This window comes from Monodelphis domestica, chromosome 7, assembly GCF_027887165.1.
Source record: "Monodelphis domestica isolate mMonDom1 chromosome 7, mMonDom1.pri, whole genome shotgun sequence".
Classification (NCBI taxonomy): domain Eukaryota; kingdom Metazoa; phylum Chordata; class Mammalia; order Didelphimorphia; family Didelphidae; genus Monodelphis; species Monodelphis domestica.
Window position 1 is genome coordinate 189,151,055 of NC_077233.1, and position 19,448 is coordinate 189,170,502.

Consider the following 19,448-nt stretch of genomic DNA (forward strand, 5'->3'; position numbering starts at 1 on the left):
CAGCAGAGACACTGGAGTGGTTTGCCATTTCCTTCTCTAGTTCATTTTATAGATAAATAAGTGACTTGCCTAGCATCACTCCTTTAGCAAATGCCTGAGGCCAGAATTGAACTCGGGAGAATGAGTCTTCTAGACTCAGGTCTGGCACAATATAGACTGTGCTATCTAGCTGCCCCTTTACCCAAGTTGTCCCATTTAATCTTCATAACAAACCCTGTAAGATAGGTGTGATTATTATCCCTATTTTACAGGCAGAGAAACTGAGACTGAGAAAAGATAAGTGCATCATCCAGGTTCATACAGCGTAGAACTAAGTGTTAGAGGCTGAATTTGAATTCCAGTCTTCTCCAGAACAGCCCAGTGTTCTACCTACAACACTATTTAGATTTCAGGGCAAGGAAAAATCGTTATTGTCCAGTGTGCCAGTTGCCCACTCTTACTTTCCCTTTTAACTGGATGAAACTCATGTCTGCTGTTCTCATGTCACAGAAAACAATGTCTGTCTTTTCCACTCAGGTATCCTGTCTGCTGGTAGAACAGACTGGAGCTTGGCACAGATAGGGAATCTCTTTTATTGTGTCCTTTCCAAAACACTGCTCCCAAAGGCCCCCAAAAGTTATTGGCTATTTATTAACAATCACACAAAGAAGTAGATTATAGTAGTCTCTGTGCACTGGAAGCCAAAAAAGAGGAAGATCGATTCCACAAACTTATTAAGCACCAATTGTGTGCAAGAGAATCTAGCTTCTATTCTCCCATCTCCACTATCTCCGCTCTAATGATACCTTCTTGTAGAATACTGTGGAGACATCAAGGGACCAAAATGAAAGAATATATATTTTAGGGAATTCCAGGTAACTCCATTATTCCAGATAGTAAATTATTTTTATTTTTCTTATTTAAACCTTTGCCTTTTATTTTAGAATCGATACTAAGTTATCGGTTCTAAGGCAGGAAAACAGTAAGGGCTAGGCAATTGGGGTTAAGTGACTTACTTGCCCAGGATCACACAGCTAGGAAGTATCTGAGGCTAGATTTGAACCCAGGATCTCCTGTCTCCAGGTCTGGCTCTCTATCTACTAAGTCACCTAACTGACTCTGTAAATTATTTTTAGACATGTTTCCCCTCTATACAGGGGTTGTGAAATGGGAAAATAAAAAAAGGGAGGGTCATTATAATATGAAAAAACTCAATTATTATAATTATAGTATAAACATATAAATAAGTAAAGCGAGGAAGTGGGCCAGCTTGGCAGGAGCAGCAAGCTATCATAATGGAAAGACAGGAAGTAGCATGTGCCAGGTAGGTCAAACTATTGCCACTCTCTTGTCTACTTCCCTCAGAACTCAGAGAGATCCCTTGCACCCAATAACCCTGTGACTAGTAGAACCCCTAAACCATTGACGCTGCTTTGAGCCCAGCTCTTGTAACCATCATAGATGGGTGCAACCCTTATGGGAAGTGTTTGACATATCTATAATCACAAACTGCTGATCAGCTGTCAATAATGGGCAGGGTTTATTGCCAGAACCCAAGAATGGACAGCTCTTCAGACCATTGAACCTGCCCAGCCCTCTTTGGTGTAGTGGGGCAACCTTGTGGAACTGCATATAACAAATGTCTCTGCAAGTGTTATAGCCCCTACTTCAGGAGCCAAAGTTCCTGAAGACTCCCAAAATAAAGTTCTTAGCATCAAAGCCCTTGCATCATCAGAACATTCAACATCAGAGGAGATATGGTTTCATCAATGTATATAACACTACAGAAGATGCATTGCCATATGCTTTGCCCCTCTACTTTGAGAACCACTGGACCTTTCTAGCTGATTTGCAACTGATCCTATATGTGTTAGGTCTCGTGGTATAATATGATCTCCTTGCAATTCTCTTTGCAAAAGACAAAACATGATGTAAATCTTAGCTATTATTTTTCTCTGCATCCCCATGGCTTAGTATAATATTTTGCAAATCTTAAATGCTTTCTAAATAGTTTTCATTCATTCATAAAATATGGATATGGATTTGCGAAGTTGGTTCTCCCCCTCCTTTTTAATCTTGTTGATGAATATCATTGTCTGGTTTATTAATCTTCTTGCCTGTCCTAACTGGTCCTGGCAAATCTGAGATCTTCACTTGTCTAACTCAGAGTCAAATTACAGTAGATTGGAGTAGAAGAAGCAAAGTATCAATAAATCTAGCTCTAGAAGTAGGGAAGGAAATAAGCATTTATTAAGTGCCTACAATGTTCCAGGAATTGGGCTAAACACTTTACAAATGTTATATCATTTCACCCTCATAACAACTGTGGGTAGGTAGGTGCTGTTATCATTCCTATTTTATAGATGAGGAAACTGAGGCTGGCAAAGATTAAGTGATTTGCCCAGGGTCATAGAACTAGTAAGGGTTTGAGGGTAGATTTCAATGTAACATTTAAACAAAAACAAAAACAAAGAATCCAGTCTATTATCTTCACATGGCATTGGGCAGCGGTTGCTAGTAAGTTGCAAGCTCTGCAGTTACTACACTGATTGTTTTAAAATATGAGTTCAAAATTTGTTCTCTTTTTTTTTAAACCCTCACCTTCCATCTTAGAATCAAATAATGTGTATTGCTTCCAAGGCAGAAGAGTGGTAAGGGCTAGGCAATGGGGGTCAAGTGACTTGCTCAGGGTCACAAAGCTGGGAAGTGTCTGAGGCCAGATTTGAACCTATGACCTCCCGTCTCGAGGTCTAGCTCTCAATTCACCGAGTCACCCAGCTACCCCTCCAATTTGTTCTCTTGTCAAAAGTTTAATTCAGGTAAAGTTGTCAGGTGGTGTTCTCTCAACCTGAGCATTCCTCAGAGGCAGAGCACTACTATCATTAAAAAAAGGTCTGGTCAGATAACATTGAACCTTCATGGGATGTAAAAAAGAAAAAAATATCCTGTCATTGTTCTGCTACCAAAGGCTATATTTATCTTGATGGTACAATTTAGTATTGATGGCTTTATTCATATGAGCATCACCAAGGGAGGCTCAGAGTTTAGTAGTGTTCTCTCTCTGTCTCTCTTTTTTAAAACCCTCATTTTCCATCCTAGAATCAATACTGTATATTGGGGGGCTAAGTGACTTTCCCAGGGTCACATAGCTAGAAAGTATCTGAGGTCAAATTTGAACCCAGGATCTCCCCTTTCTAGGCATGGCTCTCAATCCACTGAGCCACTTGAGTGCCCACAGTGGTATACTCTTAAATGGACAGGGAACTCTGCAGGCAGAGCACCAAGGAGCACCTGGACAGATATGGTCATATGGTCTCATGTTACTAGCTCTTTGGACTTGAATGAAACAGATTATTTGATTTTCAGGCTGGACACTGACAGGCTTTACTTCTGTTTAAATAAGAGATTGAAAGACTAAATGGCATAGCTCTTTTCAGTTTATTACATGAATGAGTTGCATTAGTCCAAGTTAAACGCCAGAACCCAAATGGTTATATTATAAAAGCTGGGAGGTTGTAAAACTTGGGACAAGGGACAGAAGGGAATTTTTCTACTTGTTGCAAAGAAATTCTCACTTGCCCTGAGTCACACAGCTAGTCAAGGTCTGAGGCCAAATTTGAACTCAGGTTTCTCCTGATTTTAAGCCTAGTGCTCTATTTATTGAACCATCCAGTTGCCTTTCAGCAGAAGAGTTAGAAGTATTTCTCTCTCTGTCTCTGTCTCTCTGGCTGTTTCTGTCTTTTCTGCCTTAGTAACAACTCTAAGACAGAAGAGCAAGGGCTAGACAGAGTTAAGCAGTTTCTCTGGGATCACACTCTAGGAAGTAGATGAAACCAGATTTGAACCTAGGTCCTCCTGACTCCAGGCCTTTGCATTCTATCCACTATGCCACCTAGATGCCCTGTGTCTTTCTCATAAAGGGAAGAATTTTGGATCTCATACAGAAAAGAGAAAAAAAACTTATGAAGAGACCACTACCAAGGGGATTCACTAAACAGATATCTTATTGTCTTATGGGCCAATATAATTTTATTTCCCAAATGGGAATTCACTTATTCAACAAAATATTTAAAGTGCCTAATATGTGCAAATCACTGTGCTAGTCACTATAAAGAGAAATAAGACATAGTCCCTGTCCCAAAAGAGTTTTCTGTCTAGAAATGGAGATAATTTATATAAGTTGTTACAATGTTACATATATGAATTACAACTATTAGTCATGGTGGCATAAATCTAGAGCTGGAAGGGACTCCAAAGGCCAGTTAGGCCAACACCCCCATTTTACACATGAGGAAATTAAGGTCCTGTTAAACTAAGGTTAAATATCTTTCACCAGATTTGCAAACTATGACCCTTTAAAATGAAGGTAAAATGACTTGCCTCATAGAATATGCCACACACACACACACACACACACACACACATACACACACACACAGACACATCATACATATGAACACCAGAGGAAGGATTTGAACCTAGGTCCTCAAATCCCAGAGCCCTAGCTTCTCCCAATATACAACATGACAAAATCTAATGCCTTATTGCAGTTTGGAGGTGATACTAGGTTCCTGAAGGCTAGTATATTGGCCAATAGTATATTAGGCCAATAGAGCCTCAGTTTTGTCTGATTCTTCCAAGTTGGAAAGCCTTCAAGTAGTGTCCTAGCAACAGAGTATGACAACTTTTCAAGGACCAGCCTGACTAAGTACAGTGTGGCTCATCGCTGGGATGCTAGCTAGGTAGTGATGAATTCTTTGGCCTTGGCAACTCATGGAAGAAAGGAAAATGTGAAATGGCCTCCCGTCCTGTGCAGCCTCTTTCTAATTCTGTGGTGACCATGGTACAATGATTAAAAAAAAGGAAGGCAGAAGTGCTAAGAAACACAATTTTTAGGTCATCTATAATCATTAACTTATCTGTTGTCACTCTTACTAGGAGTTCCTTGACCCAGTGACCTTTTGGACATACTGTATGTAACCAGAGGGACTAAAGCATATGGATCTTGACATTCTAGGTATCAATGAAACCAGAGGACAAAAGGAAGTTACAGTTAGATGGAAGGCTAGCCCTCAGGTACCTCTTTGGAGAATCAAATAAAGGAGTTGACACAGTTGATTTTATTGTGTATACATCTGACAGTAACAAGAAACATCATTTCACAGACCACCTGGTCACCTAGAATTGCTGTGCTCATGATAAGCATTTGTAAAAAGACTATCATGGAGTTAATTGCAACTTATGTGCCCAACATCTGTTGCAAAGGATGAGGAAATGCAGAAATTCAGTCTCCCTGATAAGACCCTCTAAATTAAATTGACATGTATTTGGATGACTTTAATAAAGGTAGGCAATAGAAGTAAAACAGAAATCTCAAGCCTATACATGATGAATAATTTATTAGAGTTTGGAAACACTAGACTTGGGGACACCAAATAGCATAGCAAAAAAGTGACATTTATTGTACTTAATAAGTAGAAAACAACTAGTTGAATCCAACTTTTTACTGATTTATTAGAACAAAGATTACATTCAGTTCCAAATTGGGAAAAAGAATGAAAATTGAGATGATACTGTATACATTTGAGGTATCTCCAGAAAGAATAAAAGAACAGACATTGACATGGACTATCATCTTTTTCCTAAGCAAGTTTACTTGATATAAATTAGTTGGCCCAGTGAGATGACTAAAAGACTTTAGTCACCAAACATTTTATCTCTTTGTCAAATAGAGAGAAAAGAAATGACAAACAACAATGGTTTAGAAAAGGGTTTGCAAACCACAGTCCATAGTCCAAATCTGCCCACTGCTCATTTTTTACATTTAAAAATATGTTACCAAAAACACATGAAAGCCACTCTTAGCCAGCAAACTATACAAATACTTTTGAATACAATATTTAAAATATAAAACAAACAAACAAAAAACACAATTGTTCTTAATTTTATACAAAAATAGGGAGCAGGCTGGATTTGGCTTATGCTTCATAGTTTGCCAGCCTCTGGTTTAGAATGCAAATTGAATTTTAGAATCTTAAAGGGGAAGACAGTGGAAGATTTTGAACAACACTGCTTCATAAAACATTAAAAAACAATGAAGATTAAAGCAGGTTTCAGAAATCTTAGTGAGAGAAAGCCAGATCATCCCATGGCTATTTAAGGATGAAACTGAAAGAAGGTCAATGAAAAGACCAAAGCAGAAAAGATCTGGAAAGATTTCCAAGTAAACGGCACAAAAGCAAAACCACCACATTTGGACATTATTATCCCAGAGCAAAATAGGGCCACAAAGGATCTTTTCCAACAAAGTGTTGACCATCAGTATGGTAGAATGGTACAAGATTCTTTGAAAGATTTAACAGTGATAGCTTAACTCCATGACCCTATGAGGTTTAGTATCAAATTAGGCACCTAAGAGTGAAAGTTTTGTTCATCAAAAGTGTTTGCAACTACCACAGAAGATGTCCAGTACAGAGTCCAAGTGTAAGAGATGACAGAAGTTTTTCTAATACTCTTATTTACAAGTGACATTGTGTTGAATTCATCAAACCCTGACTGACTACAGATCTTTCTAAATGAAATCCACAATTCTCCAAAAGGGTTTGGGCTATCTGGTTGGGGAAACCCCCCATCCCAGAAAACTCATCGAGGTCAGTCCATCAATCCATATAATCCTATACTGGCATTGCAAATGCACAGTGAACTGGATCTAGGATTGACTAGAAAGAGAGTGGGATGGATTGACTTAGGGAAATTTCTGTGTGCTTTTCATGATTTCAAGTTTGTTTGTTTTTTTCCTGAGACAAAGATCCACCTTTTTGATGTCAATATTCTTCTGGTGACACTGTATGGCCAAAGGACTACCCAAATCTCTGAAGAATTAAAGTTGAGAGTCACCCGAGGGTCACTGGAGAGGCATGTGATGGAAGTGGATAGGATGTAACATTTTAAGGACAAAGAATTGCATGGGGAAAATCACAGAGAGGATGGTGATATATGACTCAGCACTTAGCACAGTGGCTGGCACATAATAGGTGCTTGATAAATGTTAATTGATAGACTGGAAAAGCAGGCAGACCAGTCAAATAGCAAAGTAGTAGACCAAGAAGTAGTACAGGAAAATGGATCATATCGTCTATGCATTTACAAGAGTTTTCTGAAGGAAGAATCCTGTATGATAGGTGGACCCAATGTAGAGCTTTTTGGGGAAGATAAAGACAAGAATTTCACAGGAAAAGAAGGTTTGGGAGAATTGCAATTTATGCTTTGGGAGGGAATACCCCCACACTGATGAAATTACTACTTGTTAAAGCATAGAAAAAAGGGAAAAACAAAGAGATGTACTCTGGGGACAACAGGGAAACTATACTGAGGAGGGGATATTTGAGCTAAACCTTGAATGGTTTTCATAGGAGGTTTGGGATAGTCAGAGATGGCAGGAAATGCATTCCAAGCATGCCACATGCCACGTAATAGACATTTCCAGCAAAGGCTGGAAAATGGACAAGTAGAAGACATGCTTGGAAAATAGAGAATGTCAGCTGCCTAAAGCACAGAGTACATGATGGGGAATGATTGAGACAGGGCAGAAAATATAGACCCAATTTAGCTTATAGGAAGCTTTGATTCGAATGATGATATTAAGGAGTATAGACTTTATTCAGTAAGTGAAAAGCAACTGCTTTCCTTGCTATGCCTCACATTTGTTTTTTATCACTCTAATTTTATCAATTATTTTTAATTTGTATCATAGTTCCCTCCTAAACCACAAGCTCTATGAGGGCAGGGGACACGGGTAAAATAAACTTTTATCTCCCTCATTACCTGGTGGTACAGTGTGCTGCATACAGTGCATTTTTTAAAAATGCTTCTGTTAATGAATTTAATTGAGTAGAAAGAGGAAAAATTTGTTAGGAGGCTATTGTAACAGTTCAGGGAAGGAAGGCCCTCAAGTGGGTGGTACTTATGAGAAAGGAAATGAAGATACAGATTTATGAGGTAAAAAAATGATTCTCCCAGATAATTATTCAACATTTTTTGAGTGCCTACTATATCCTTAGTATTTTTTAGGAATTGTGGGGAAACAAAAGAAATATGATTTTAATCTAAAAAAGCTTGCAATCCATTTAGGGACAAAACTGTTACATGAGCAATAGAAAACTATTAACTACAAAATTGTAGGAGCTGGAGTAATAAAAAAAAATCTTTATGAATCACGTACAGCTTTAACTAAGTCTTGGCAGATGAATAGGATTTGGTTAGGTGAAAAGGAAAAAAGGAAGAAGGACATTCAGGTGTGTTAAATAGCATCAGCAGAAAAATGTAGTGAAAAAGAATGGAGCTAAGGTCACTTGAAACCCTAACATTCCATTCTAATTTTTGGTCTTTTAGCTTTGTTTTAGTATTTTGTGTTGTTCTATAGAGTTATTAATTTCTGTTTGATTCATACTGCTTTTCAAAGAGTCTGTTATATAGGTAAAATTTTGTACCACTTATAGTAAGCTGTACCACTTAATTCTCTTTTCAAGTCTGTCCTGTTGCATAATGGTGTCAGACTCATAGGGACCACCACAGCCTACATAAACATCTTCCTGAGCAGTGCATTGATCTAGAAAAATCACATATGAATATTATCTGTTTTATTGTATTTTTATGTATTTTGTTAAATATTTCTCAGTAACATTTTAATCTGGTTTGGGCATGGCTCAATCATATGCATATAGCCCATAGGCTGTATTTTTGACATCTCTGCTGTAGGACTCTCTCTTTTTTTAAAAATTCCTTTCTCTAGAGCTCACATTTAATTTTGAATTCTTTAAAAAAAAAATCTCTTGCTTCCTTTCTTCCAGGAATTTTTTTTGACCTTGAAGCCAACTATTTTTTTCCCCTTTACTTGTAGGGTTTGGGAGTTATTCTTTTCTTCTGGAGTTGGACTTGTCTCCATAATAGCTCTTTATTATCAGTTTCTTTTTTTAATTTACTTATTGTTCTAGTCTTGCTTTCAGAATTGAGATTTTGTAGTAGGGCCAGACTCTGGTACTTCTGCAGGAAATGATGGGGTTTTGCATGGTCTTGGTCTGCATTATCTGCAGTCCTGCCATGTATTCTCCAGATTTTGAGAACTGTGTTCTTCAGTGATATTGGGGGCAGCTCATGTTAGGAAACTTCCCTTTCTTGTTTGAGCTTTGTAGGTCTCTGGACTCTAGTGTCAATCTAGGCAACACCACTAAGACTTACCTCCTGGTTGGGTCCCCAAAAGACAGGTACTGGCTCCAGATTCTGTTGTTTAGCTGGAAGGTTCTGCAGATACAAGGTGACACAGTTGCAGGCTCACCCCTACCTACTTTATACCCACAAGTTGAATCCTGCTCCTGCTCTGGGATCAGAGCAACAGAATTGCCAGCCCATCCTTACAGTGAAGTTCCTATCCTGGTTGTTTGCTTATGGGCTGAATTCATGACTAGGAAAAACATGACCCAATGTGGTTTCTCCTTGGATTTTCTAATTACTACTCATTCTCATCAGTCTAGAGCTCTTCATAGATCTATGCTCGAGTAATTGTGGGAGAGAGCTGGACTGCACAGCTTCCTCCTACTCTTCCTTTTTTGATGCTTTACAATTCTATTCAAAGAACCATTTCTTAATTATTTGGGTATAAAATAAAGTGATACTAAGATAGTGGCAGTGGGATTAAGATTTTAAAGAAAGAATCAACAATAACATAGTTACATAAAGGTTAAATATAGAAATATACAGGTTTAAGGATCTTTCTTCAAGCAGGAGATGACCAGTGTCTTATGTGAGGTTGTAGATCATAGAGATACAGTTAGAAAGGATTTCATTGCTCATTGAATTAGCACCCTAATTTTACATATAGGAACACAGCATCATAGGTTCAGAGCTAGAAGGGTTCTTAGAGGCCCTTGAATCCAATTCTTACATTTTTCAGATGAGAAAACTAAAACACAGAGGTTAAAAGACTTGACCAAGGTAACACAGCTAGTAAGTCACTAAGACAGAATTCAAATTCAGGTCTTTCTGACTCCAATTCTAGCATTCTATACATTATGCCACCTAGACCTAGAGAGGCTTAAGTGATTTTCTCAAGGGTCACATAAGTTTTTTTAGTATTTAAAGAAATCGGCATCTCTACATCCCCCATTGACTTTAAATTAATGTTGGCACCACCAGATACATAATTTTAAAGGACAAGGAATACAGGCACCATTAAGCAGAATTACATAAACATAGAGTCATGTAGCAAGGGGGTGGAAATTTGCTGTTTAGGTCAATTTGGATTCCTAAGATTCCAAATTGGAAAATTGAAACAATTCTTATTATTAATAGCTTATTTTATTTTTGGTTCCTCCTACAAATAGCCAAGGACTCAGTACAATTTGGAATGATAACAAAGCAAATACTCCAGGGGGTTAAATAACTCTTTTCAAGCCCTACCAGAAAACTGAAATCAGGATGGTTATCTGCCCTGCACTCTGTACCTGTCCCACCCCCACCCCCTTCCCAGGGCTCCTTGTGCTCTTAGCTAAAAGCCATCAAATAAATTCAGATGGAAAATAGCATTTGCAGATGGCCAATAGAACAAGCTCTGAAAAGGTCAAACCAAGTTTGATGGGTTAAACCAAGTGAGTCAACAGTTAATAATTAGGGCCCCAGACAGTGTTCTGTGTAACTTAATTGTGCTTTAGAATCATTTGCAAATATTTTATGTGATATTAAAAAATCAATCAAGGCAGCCACAGCAGAGTTTCTGTTGGTCTGTACAAACAAATTTGTGCCCGATTTCTGCAGTCGGATCAGCATCCTTGATCTCCTGCTCTCTCAGGTGAACTTACAGCTTTTCAGTTCAGATGTAGGCTTATCATGTGCTATATATAAGCACATATCTGTGCTTAATGCTTAGAATCTCCCAGGGTGGATCAAAATCTCATTTGAGTTAGATAAAGAACAGGGAAAGTCAAGCAATGATGTTCATTTCCATTGATGATGACTTTTCTGAGCTCTGCTGCCATTGAGCATTCCTCAAAGTTCTTTCTAATTGCATATTCCTCCTGGTAGTACTCAGGTTGGCAATTGGAAACTCATTGCTCTCTTTGGTTGTGATTCTTGATATAAACCTGGGATGGTGAGAACAATGATCAGAGGAAGGACAACCAGAGACTCATCCAAGCCCTATTCCAAATGATATGGTTTTTTACAAGGGAAACTGAAAAGTGGTCATTTGTTTTGTGTGGGGAATGAAACTACTTAATTTTCCTTTCACATCCAGCACCCCAGAGTGTGTGTCACCCACTCCATATTTGCCATGCATTTTTGCAGACTTGGCCCTGGCACCCATCCTAGAATCTCTACTTCTCTCTGCTCAAACATACATAACAAGGGGCAAATTTCCTCCCATCCTGCCTTTAAAATCCTATGCAAATGATGCAGATCCTGAAGAGCAGCTCAGCAGATGCTGGGGTTGTTTGAGCTCTGTTCAAGAAAGCCAGATATATTCCAGGTCCTAAAGACACAGAGGTTATTTTCTAGAGAGCAGTCAGATACTTCTCTTTGATGCTCAGAGCTCAGGCATACTATTTTTATTATATTTTTTAACTTCCTCCTTTTGTGATGTTTTATCAATTTGGCATTGGTCTTTCACTGTGTAGCTCTCCATCTATCCACCTTGCCAGTGACCATTATGTGGGAGATTCTATGAAGGAAACCAAATCGTCTTTCTGGAATTTATAGACTACATGACTACCTAAGGAGTTCTTGATGTGGGTTCCATGAATTTATTTTTTTAATTTAAATTTAAATATCATTTTATTTGGTCAATTTCAAACATTATCCATTGAATACAAAAATAATTTTCTTTTCCTCCCTCCTCTCCCGCAACTCTCCCCACATGAATTTATTTTTTTTTAAATGTCTTGGTAACTATTTTTCAGTATAATCTATATCCTTTGTAATCCCATGTATTTTTTTTTCCAAAACATTAGTCTAAGAGATCATGAAGGAGTTCATGACACAGAGAAGGTGAAGGGATTCCTGATCTGGATGGAGAAAGAAGACACATGACAAAGAAAGATAAATAACAAGACAAGGGATAAATGAAAGTTCAATATAAACAGTAGAAGATGTCACAAGGTGGCAGTGTATAATGAATTGTCATGAATGTACCCAGATAGCATGCCCTAGAGGAATTCAGAGGAGGGAGAGACCTCACTGAGGGCTAGAGAGGTCTGAGAAGGCTTCTCTTTGGAGGACTAGTGCCTGTTTCTTGAGGGACAGGTAGGAAATACATAGATGGAGAAGGAGTATTAACAGAAAATAGGGGGTACAAGAGAAACTGATTCAAGGCGAAAATATGAGGAATCTGGTTTTAGATATGCAGACTTTAGGGTTACATGACACACCCACCTAAGAAAGATCAATGATCTTGTTAGTGTAAGAAGCTCTTTCTAACAACCACGACCATCTTACTTTATTCATCAGCACTAGGGAATTGCATGAGACGTTTAGATATTAAGTGTCTTGTTCAGCATCAGAGAACAGAATTATTTGAAACTACGTTGCATATTAACATTGAGCTAGAACCACTGACAACATTTTACATATTTATAACTTTCTACTTATATGTAACCACTTCATGGTGAAGGGCAGTGGACTCATTATTTGTACTAAACAGAACAAAGCCCTGGATTTGAACCCAAGTACTATTTTTATATTAAAAATCTTACTTTCTATCTTAGAATTCATATTAGAAGAGTGGTAAGGACTAGGCAATTGAGGTTAAGTGACTTGTCCAGGGTCACACAGCTAGGAAGAATGTAAGGTCAGATTTGAACTTAGGTCCTTCTGACTCTATTCACTTTGCTACCACCAAGTATTATTTATCCACTATGTAGCTTGCCTTGATAGCAGAGTTTTTAACTTTAAGAGTATGTGAATTTAAAAAAATATATGGTTATATTTCAAAATAATTACTTTAATTTGTTTTTCTATGTATTTTGTCTTAGGCATTTAAAAACATTACTCTGAAAAGGAGGTCAAATACTTCGCCAGACTGCCAAAGGGGACCATAACACCAGAAAAGCTAAAAATACTTGTTCTACAGCAAGACATTAAAATAGAGATGCCCAACAGGAAGTTGGATATTTGGGAGGGAGGTCAAAACTGGCCAGCTAGTGGCCAGCTAGGAAGTTTTACTGGTCCAGAGTCAGATCTGCAGACCTACCTTTGGTTTGTGATTTCTGCCTTGGTTATTCCTCTGCAAGCCTTCAATTTGAGTGCCCTGGATTACTGGAGAGAGCTGAGGGAGGAAGTGCTTCCTTTGAGTGGCTGGGCAGAGGTGTGGGACATGTAAAAATGTCCTCAGGGGTTAGGAAGAGAGGGAATGGATCAGCTCCCCAAGTGCCGGCTCTGCATGCGTGCCACATCTTTACCAACACTGGACTAGAAGCTGGAACTGAGTGAGACCTGTGCTCCTCCTAGGGTCCAAACTATACTGTTGCTGCTTGCTCCTGTCTTTATATACAGGTATCCCTTCCACATTGTGATTTTCCCTATCACAGTTTCAATAGTTTGAGGGTTGGCAAAAGAAATTAAATGGACATTTTGGGAGAATTTTGTGGAAGCCACAGACAACACATGAAGGCCAGTAGATGATACAGAAAGAGTTTAGAAATTCAGAAATGCATAAAGTGTATGTCTACTATTGTATAATTGTATAATATCAACACATTTTATCTTTTAATACTGTAAATGTGCACAATTTCTTTTTTAAAGTTAAAAATATGTGAAAAGTGAAAGTTTGCAAAAAGAATGTAAAAGCTGGTACAAAAGCTAGAAATGTTAACTATGACCTACATAGATAGCCTGTGATCAAATATTTAACCAAAATTTTATAATAAGGTTTTGTAAACACCTTATAAAAGAAAAGAGAAAAAGAAAAAAATCTCACTTCTTTTCTCATATGAAGGGAGGGCCAAAAAATTGAATTTTTCAGAATGTGGAAGCATCCCTAACCCCATTGATATGAGACATCTGTATAGCCTGGGGCTTTCCACTACTCCCTACCTGGAAAGGCCACTCCATGGCCCAGGGCCCTTCAGTCTGCCCTAGAGCTGGATAGCATGCAACAAAATACCAGTTGGCATCCACTGCAGTGCCCTGGCATGGGTCTGGGACTTTCTTTTGCCCTGACATATAGCCAGACACCATCACCCCATCCTCAGGATCTGCATATCTCTCTGATTCTCTGTGCCTGGAAAAATGAGTCATAATGACTTTTTATTGGATCTATCCATCAGGATTCAATCTGGTGCATTTTCTAGATCTATTTGAAGGGTTTTTTTGTTTGTTTGTTTGTTTTGTTTTGTTTTTGTGAGGGTGGAGTGGGGAAGCAGAAGCTGCTACTCTGTCATCTTGGACCTTCCTTAATCATGTTTCTTTTGAAGTATTCATTCAAACTTGAGCTTTTTCTCTTAACTCTGGATTGGGGTGGGATGAGATCTATGTGCATTACTGAATTATCTTCAAGGAGCTTAAATTCTATTGGGGAAGATGACACATAAAGGGATTTAGAAAGAGGAGTCTAGGCCACAGGGTAGATGCATCTCTACCTTGAAAAGGTTCATGATGTGAAGGTGATGTTCAAAGACTGCGGTTGGGAGTGAAGTGAGACTGCCTTGGGTTCCCCAAGCTCTTTTGCTCAATCATTTACTCAAAGTTTCTTGACCTCATGGATAGGAGAATGCTAGTCAGCTCTACTTTGGCACTATATTTGAGTTTTGCTTGGGGCCTTGTATCACCTCCTCCAAGGTGATAGACATTCTAGCTACTCTGATAGTGTTGTGAGGATTTCTCAGATTCTCTTCCAGAAAAGTCATTGGATTTTGAATCAAAGACTGTGGCTCAAATCCCAACTCTGTCACTGACTACCTGGGGAACCTTGGTATACATTAGATGTCTATAGAGTCAGTGAGGGGTTAGGAGGGGACAGAAGGAGAAGAAAAGTTTGGACCTATCGTGTTTTGAAGAGAGACTCAGACCTTGGGGAGCCTCCTTGGTCTGGGAAGGACATGACTTCATTGTTAGAATTTCTTACTTGATATAGCTATTCCTCTGCTAGTTCATTGACTGAGGCAAATTGAAGGTGGCCAGGAGAAACTTATGTGTGTCTGATTCCCATTTCCCTGGGCATCATGGATGCTATAACTCTGTCTGGTATCTCCTCACTGGTGGACGGAGCAGTCTTCTGGTATTAAGTAAATCTAGAATGACAACCATCCTGAGATATCCTATGACACCATGTGGTCAAGGGGTCACTTAGCCTTCTGTAAATGAGGGAGTTAGACTCAATGGCCTCTAAGATCTCTTCCAGCTCTAAAACTATTAATCCTGCAAGCCTAAGATCTAGAAATAGGTCAGATTAGATAATTATGAAGTTCCTTTCATGAGACAGCCTAGACCTACTTCTCTGAGATGATATCTCTCCAAGACTCTCCCCATAAGACTCAAGAGTGTTTTTTTGTTGTTGTTGTTGTTTTTAAGGATTCTGGACAGAATACTAAGCCTCCTAGAGGTAGGAAGGTATATATACTGTCTTGATTTCTAGTTCAGGTAAGGGCATGGGACCAGAGACCCAAAGACCATTATATGGAACCCAAGGGCCGAGGTGAATAGGTCTAGCATGGTCATGTTGTGGGGGACTGAGGCCCCTGGTTTACTTACCTGGTTTAGGCTTAGTTCTAATTCTTTCCTGCATTTCCTGACTACCAAGTCATCTCTTCTCATTTTCTGATCTATGACCATATAAATTGCCAGACCAATTCAACAAATGTTTATTAAGTTCATGCTGTGCTAGGAATAATAATTCATATTTACCTAGTCCTTAAAGATTTATAGAACATTTACCTCACATCATCCCTATTAGTTGGGTGGAACACCTATTAGTTGGGTGGAACAAATGTTATGATCCTATTTTAGTAATATAGGATCATAAAGCTGAAAGGAGCCAAAGAAGACATCAAGTCCAATCCTCTCATTTTACAGACAAGGAATCTGAGGCTCGGGGAAGATAGTGTCTAATCTGTAGAACTTCTCCAATTTCCATTTGCAGCTCCATTTGGGTAAATGGGTTTCCTCTTCATTGCCCTTCATCACAGGCTTTTGTGTAACTGAAGTTTGATGAGATGGGGCAAAGCTAGCAAGGGTAAGCTAAAGGCTACCGTCTCTTCCCCTTAAGTTGTCCTGAACATTCCATACTCTTAGACTAGATATTGGAAAGGTAGAACATACTTAAAAGTCTTGTTCAATACTTATCTTAGAGATTGGAGGAGTAATTTCTTAGCGTTGGCAGTCTTTGAATCCTGCCAGTTCTGCCTCTCTGCCAGGCTGATGGGAGTGATATTATGATCTTTATTCCACTCTCCAAAGAGATGAGCCAGATTTAAGATAATATTTACTAATATAATACCATCTGGAAGCCCAATACTAATATTTCCCTTCATTTAGACAACCCAAATATATGCACACATATCATATATGTATATGCTATACCATGTTATACTATAAAGCTAGGTGGCACAGTGGATAAAGCACATGGCCTGATATCAGGAAGACTTGTTCAAATTCAGGCTCAGAAACTAGATGCTTGTTCCTGAGAAAGTCACTTAACCCTGCTTGCCTCAGTTTCTTCTTCTGTAAAATGAGTTGGAGAAGGGAATGATAACCCACTCCAGTGTCTTTGCCAAGAAAACTCTGAGATTAAACTTGAATTCAAGTCTTCTTGACTTAAAGTCCAGCACTCCATCTCTCCTACCACCTAATTGCCTAATTGAGTGTTTGCTTTTTTTTTTTAAATAAAAATCCTTACCTTCCATCTTAGAATCAATCCTGTGTATTGGTTTCAAGGCAGAAGAGTGTTAAGGGCTAGGCAATGGAGGTCAAGTGACTTGTCCAGAGTCACATAGCTAGGAAGTATCTGAGGCCAGATTTGAATCTAGGACCTCCCATCTCTGGACCTGGCTCTCAATCCACTGAGTCACCCAGCTGCCCCCCTAATTGATTGTTAATTGATTAGCACAAATGCAAAACCAATAGATGGAATTTATGGGGAGGCAGATTTCATCTCAATATTAAAACCTCTTTTTTTTAAGCAATTAGAGAACTCTAATAATAGAATGAGCAGCACCCAACTTTGGTACTTCTTGCATGCTCCTCTTCCTCTTCATTACCAAATCTGGATGACCACTTGACAGTGATGCTATAGAAGTAGTCACCTCAGGAAGGCAGTTGAATTTGATGAGCTTCATCATAACTTCAATGTTCTGTTTTTTCACTACGGTCCAAGTTTTTTGCCCTTTTCCCTTCAGAAATCTCAGTCTTGTACAAGAATATTCATAGCTATGCTCTTTGTGGTGGCAAAAAATTAGAAAAAGGAATAATAAAGTGGAGGAATTCCATGGAGACTGGAATGACCTCCAGGAAGTGATGCAGGGTGAGAGGAGGAGAACCAGGAGAACATTATACACAGAGACTGATACACACTGTGGTACAATCAAATGTAATGGAATTCTCCATTAGTGGCAATGCAATGACCCAGGACAATTCAGAGGGACTTATGAGAAAGAACACTATCCACATCCAGAGGAAGAACTGTAGGAAAATAAACACAGAAGGAAAACAACTGCTTGATCACATGGGTCGATGGGGATATGGCTGGGGATATAGACTCTAAAAGATCATCCTAGTGCAAATATTAATAATATGGAAGTAGGTCTTGATCAATGATACATGTAAAACCCAGTGGAATTATTCGTTGGCTACAGGAAGGCAGTGGGAGGAGGGGACGGAAAGAACATGAGTCTTATAACCATGGAAAAATATTCTAAATCATCTAATTAAATAAAATTTTCAAAAAAGAAATCTCAGTGTCCTATTTAACCAAAGAGCCCTGGAAATATGAATAAGGTTGGATGGTTTTAGCACTAATCCAGCCGTATTCAGTCATGCCATTTCCTGATGCAGAATGAAATCTCTCCATGCAGAAGGAGATTTGATTTTTGTTAAAGGCATTCCTGTCTGTGAAGATTCCTAGCTATCACAGGTTGAAGTGACAAAAACTAAATTGTCCCTTTCACTTATAAAGAGAAAAAAAAATTTTTTTTCCAGGTAAGCTGCACAGGAACACATTTGAAAACTAGCTTAGGGACAGCAAGGTGACTCAGTGGATGAAGAACCAGACCTGAAGACAAAAGGTCCCTGGTTCCAATCTGACCTCAGAAACTTCCCAGCTGGGTGACCCTGGGCAAGTCACTTAACCCCCATTGCCTAGCCCTTACCACTCTTCTGCCTTGGAACCAATACACAGTATTAATTCTAGGACAGAAAATAAGAGTTTTCAAAAGAAAAAGAAAAATAGCTCAATGTGGTTTAGTGGAGGCATCACTGGATTTGGAGTTTTCTTTTCCTATGGTGAGTTCTATCTCTGCCACTTTACTGTTTTTGTGACCTTGTGCAAGTAATTTAAATTTCAGAGGTTTCAGTTTTCCCATCTGTAAAATAATGGTTTTAAATTCATTGATCTCTAGGGTGTTTTTTTTTTAACCCTTACCTACTGTCTTAGAGTAAATACCATGTATTGGCATAAAAGCAGTAAGGGCTAGGTAATGGGAGTTAAGTGACTTACCCAGGGTCACACTGCTAGGAAGTATCTGAGTTTGGATTTGAACCCAAGACCTCCCATCTTTAGGCCTGGCTGTCAATCCACTGAGCCATCCAGCTGCCCCCTCTAGGGTTCTTTTCAGCTCTAGATCCTGTGACTATAAGTTCAGAAGAATTTATTCTAGGATCCTTAAAGATTGATTAAGTTTCCTGAAAAAAAATTTATCTTCCAAGACTGGTTTGAATAGTTCTTCTTTTCTTGTTTTTCAAAGTGTTTGTGGGGAATAATGAAAGAAACAAGAAAGTAGGATACTTTAGATGACAGATATTATATTGAACACTAGCAAATTGAAATAAGCATTTCTATTCAACCTTATGGCTGATGGGCATACTAATACTTAATTTAGTATTCCCAGAAAGATTTTGCAGAAATCTTGGGTTGTCAGTCATGTTTGATTCTTCATGACCCCATTTGGGATTTTCTTGGCAAAGACGTGGTTTGCCATTTCCTTCTCCAGGTCATTGTATAGATGAGTAAACTGAGGCTAACAGAGGTGATTTGCCCAGGGTCACACAGCTAGTAAGTGTCTGAGGCTAGAATTGAACTCAGATCTTCCTGACTCCTGACCCAGCATTCTATCCACTGCAGCACTTAGTTGTTCCTGATAATTCAAGTATATCAACTAGGTTGTATTTATGTGTATTCATTTGTGTCTATCTCATTTTTAAGAACTGAAGCTTCTAGTAAAATAAAGGCTTGTGCAGTGGGAGTCATCTCTTGGGATGCAGCTGAAAAATAA

The 19,448-nt window shown here is 38.7% G+C and overlaps 1 protein-coding gene across 2 annotated transcripts in view; it reads left to right on the forward strand.

Moving 5' to 3' along the window:
- Positions 1 to 19,448, forward strand: part of BMERB1 (bMERB domain containing 1) — a 142,692-nt gene that overhangs the window by 4,527 nt on the left and 118,717 nt on the right. The window contains exon 1 of one of the 2 annotated variants that reach the window (XM_056806190.1): positions 6,793 to 7,220. The exons of the other annotated variant lie outside the window; for it this stretch is intronic. Within the exon in view, the coding sequence (XP_056662168.1) occupies positions 7,025 to 7,220 (196 nt within the window). The 5' untranslated portion in view covers positions 6,793 to 7,024. Of the gene's footprint in view, positions 1 to 6,792; positions 7,221 to 19,448 lie in introns of those variants that run through there. 2 annotated transcript variants of the gene reach the window in all.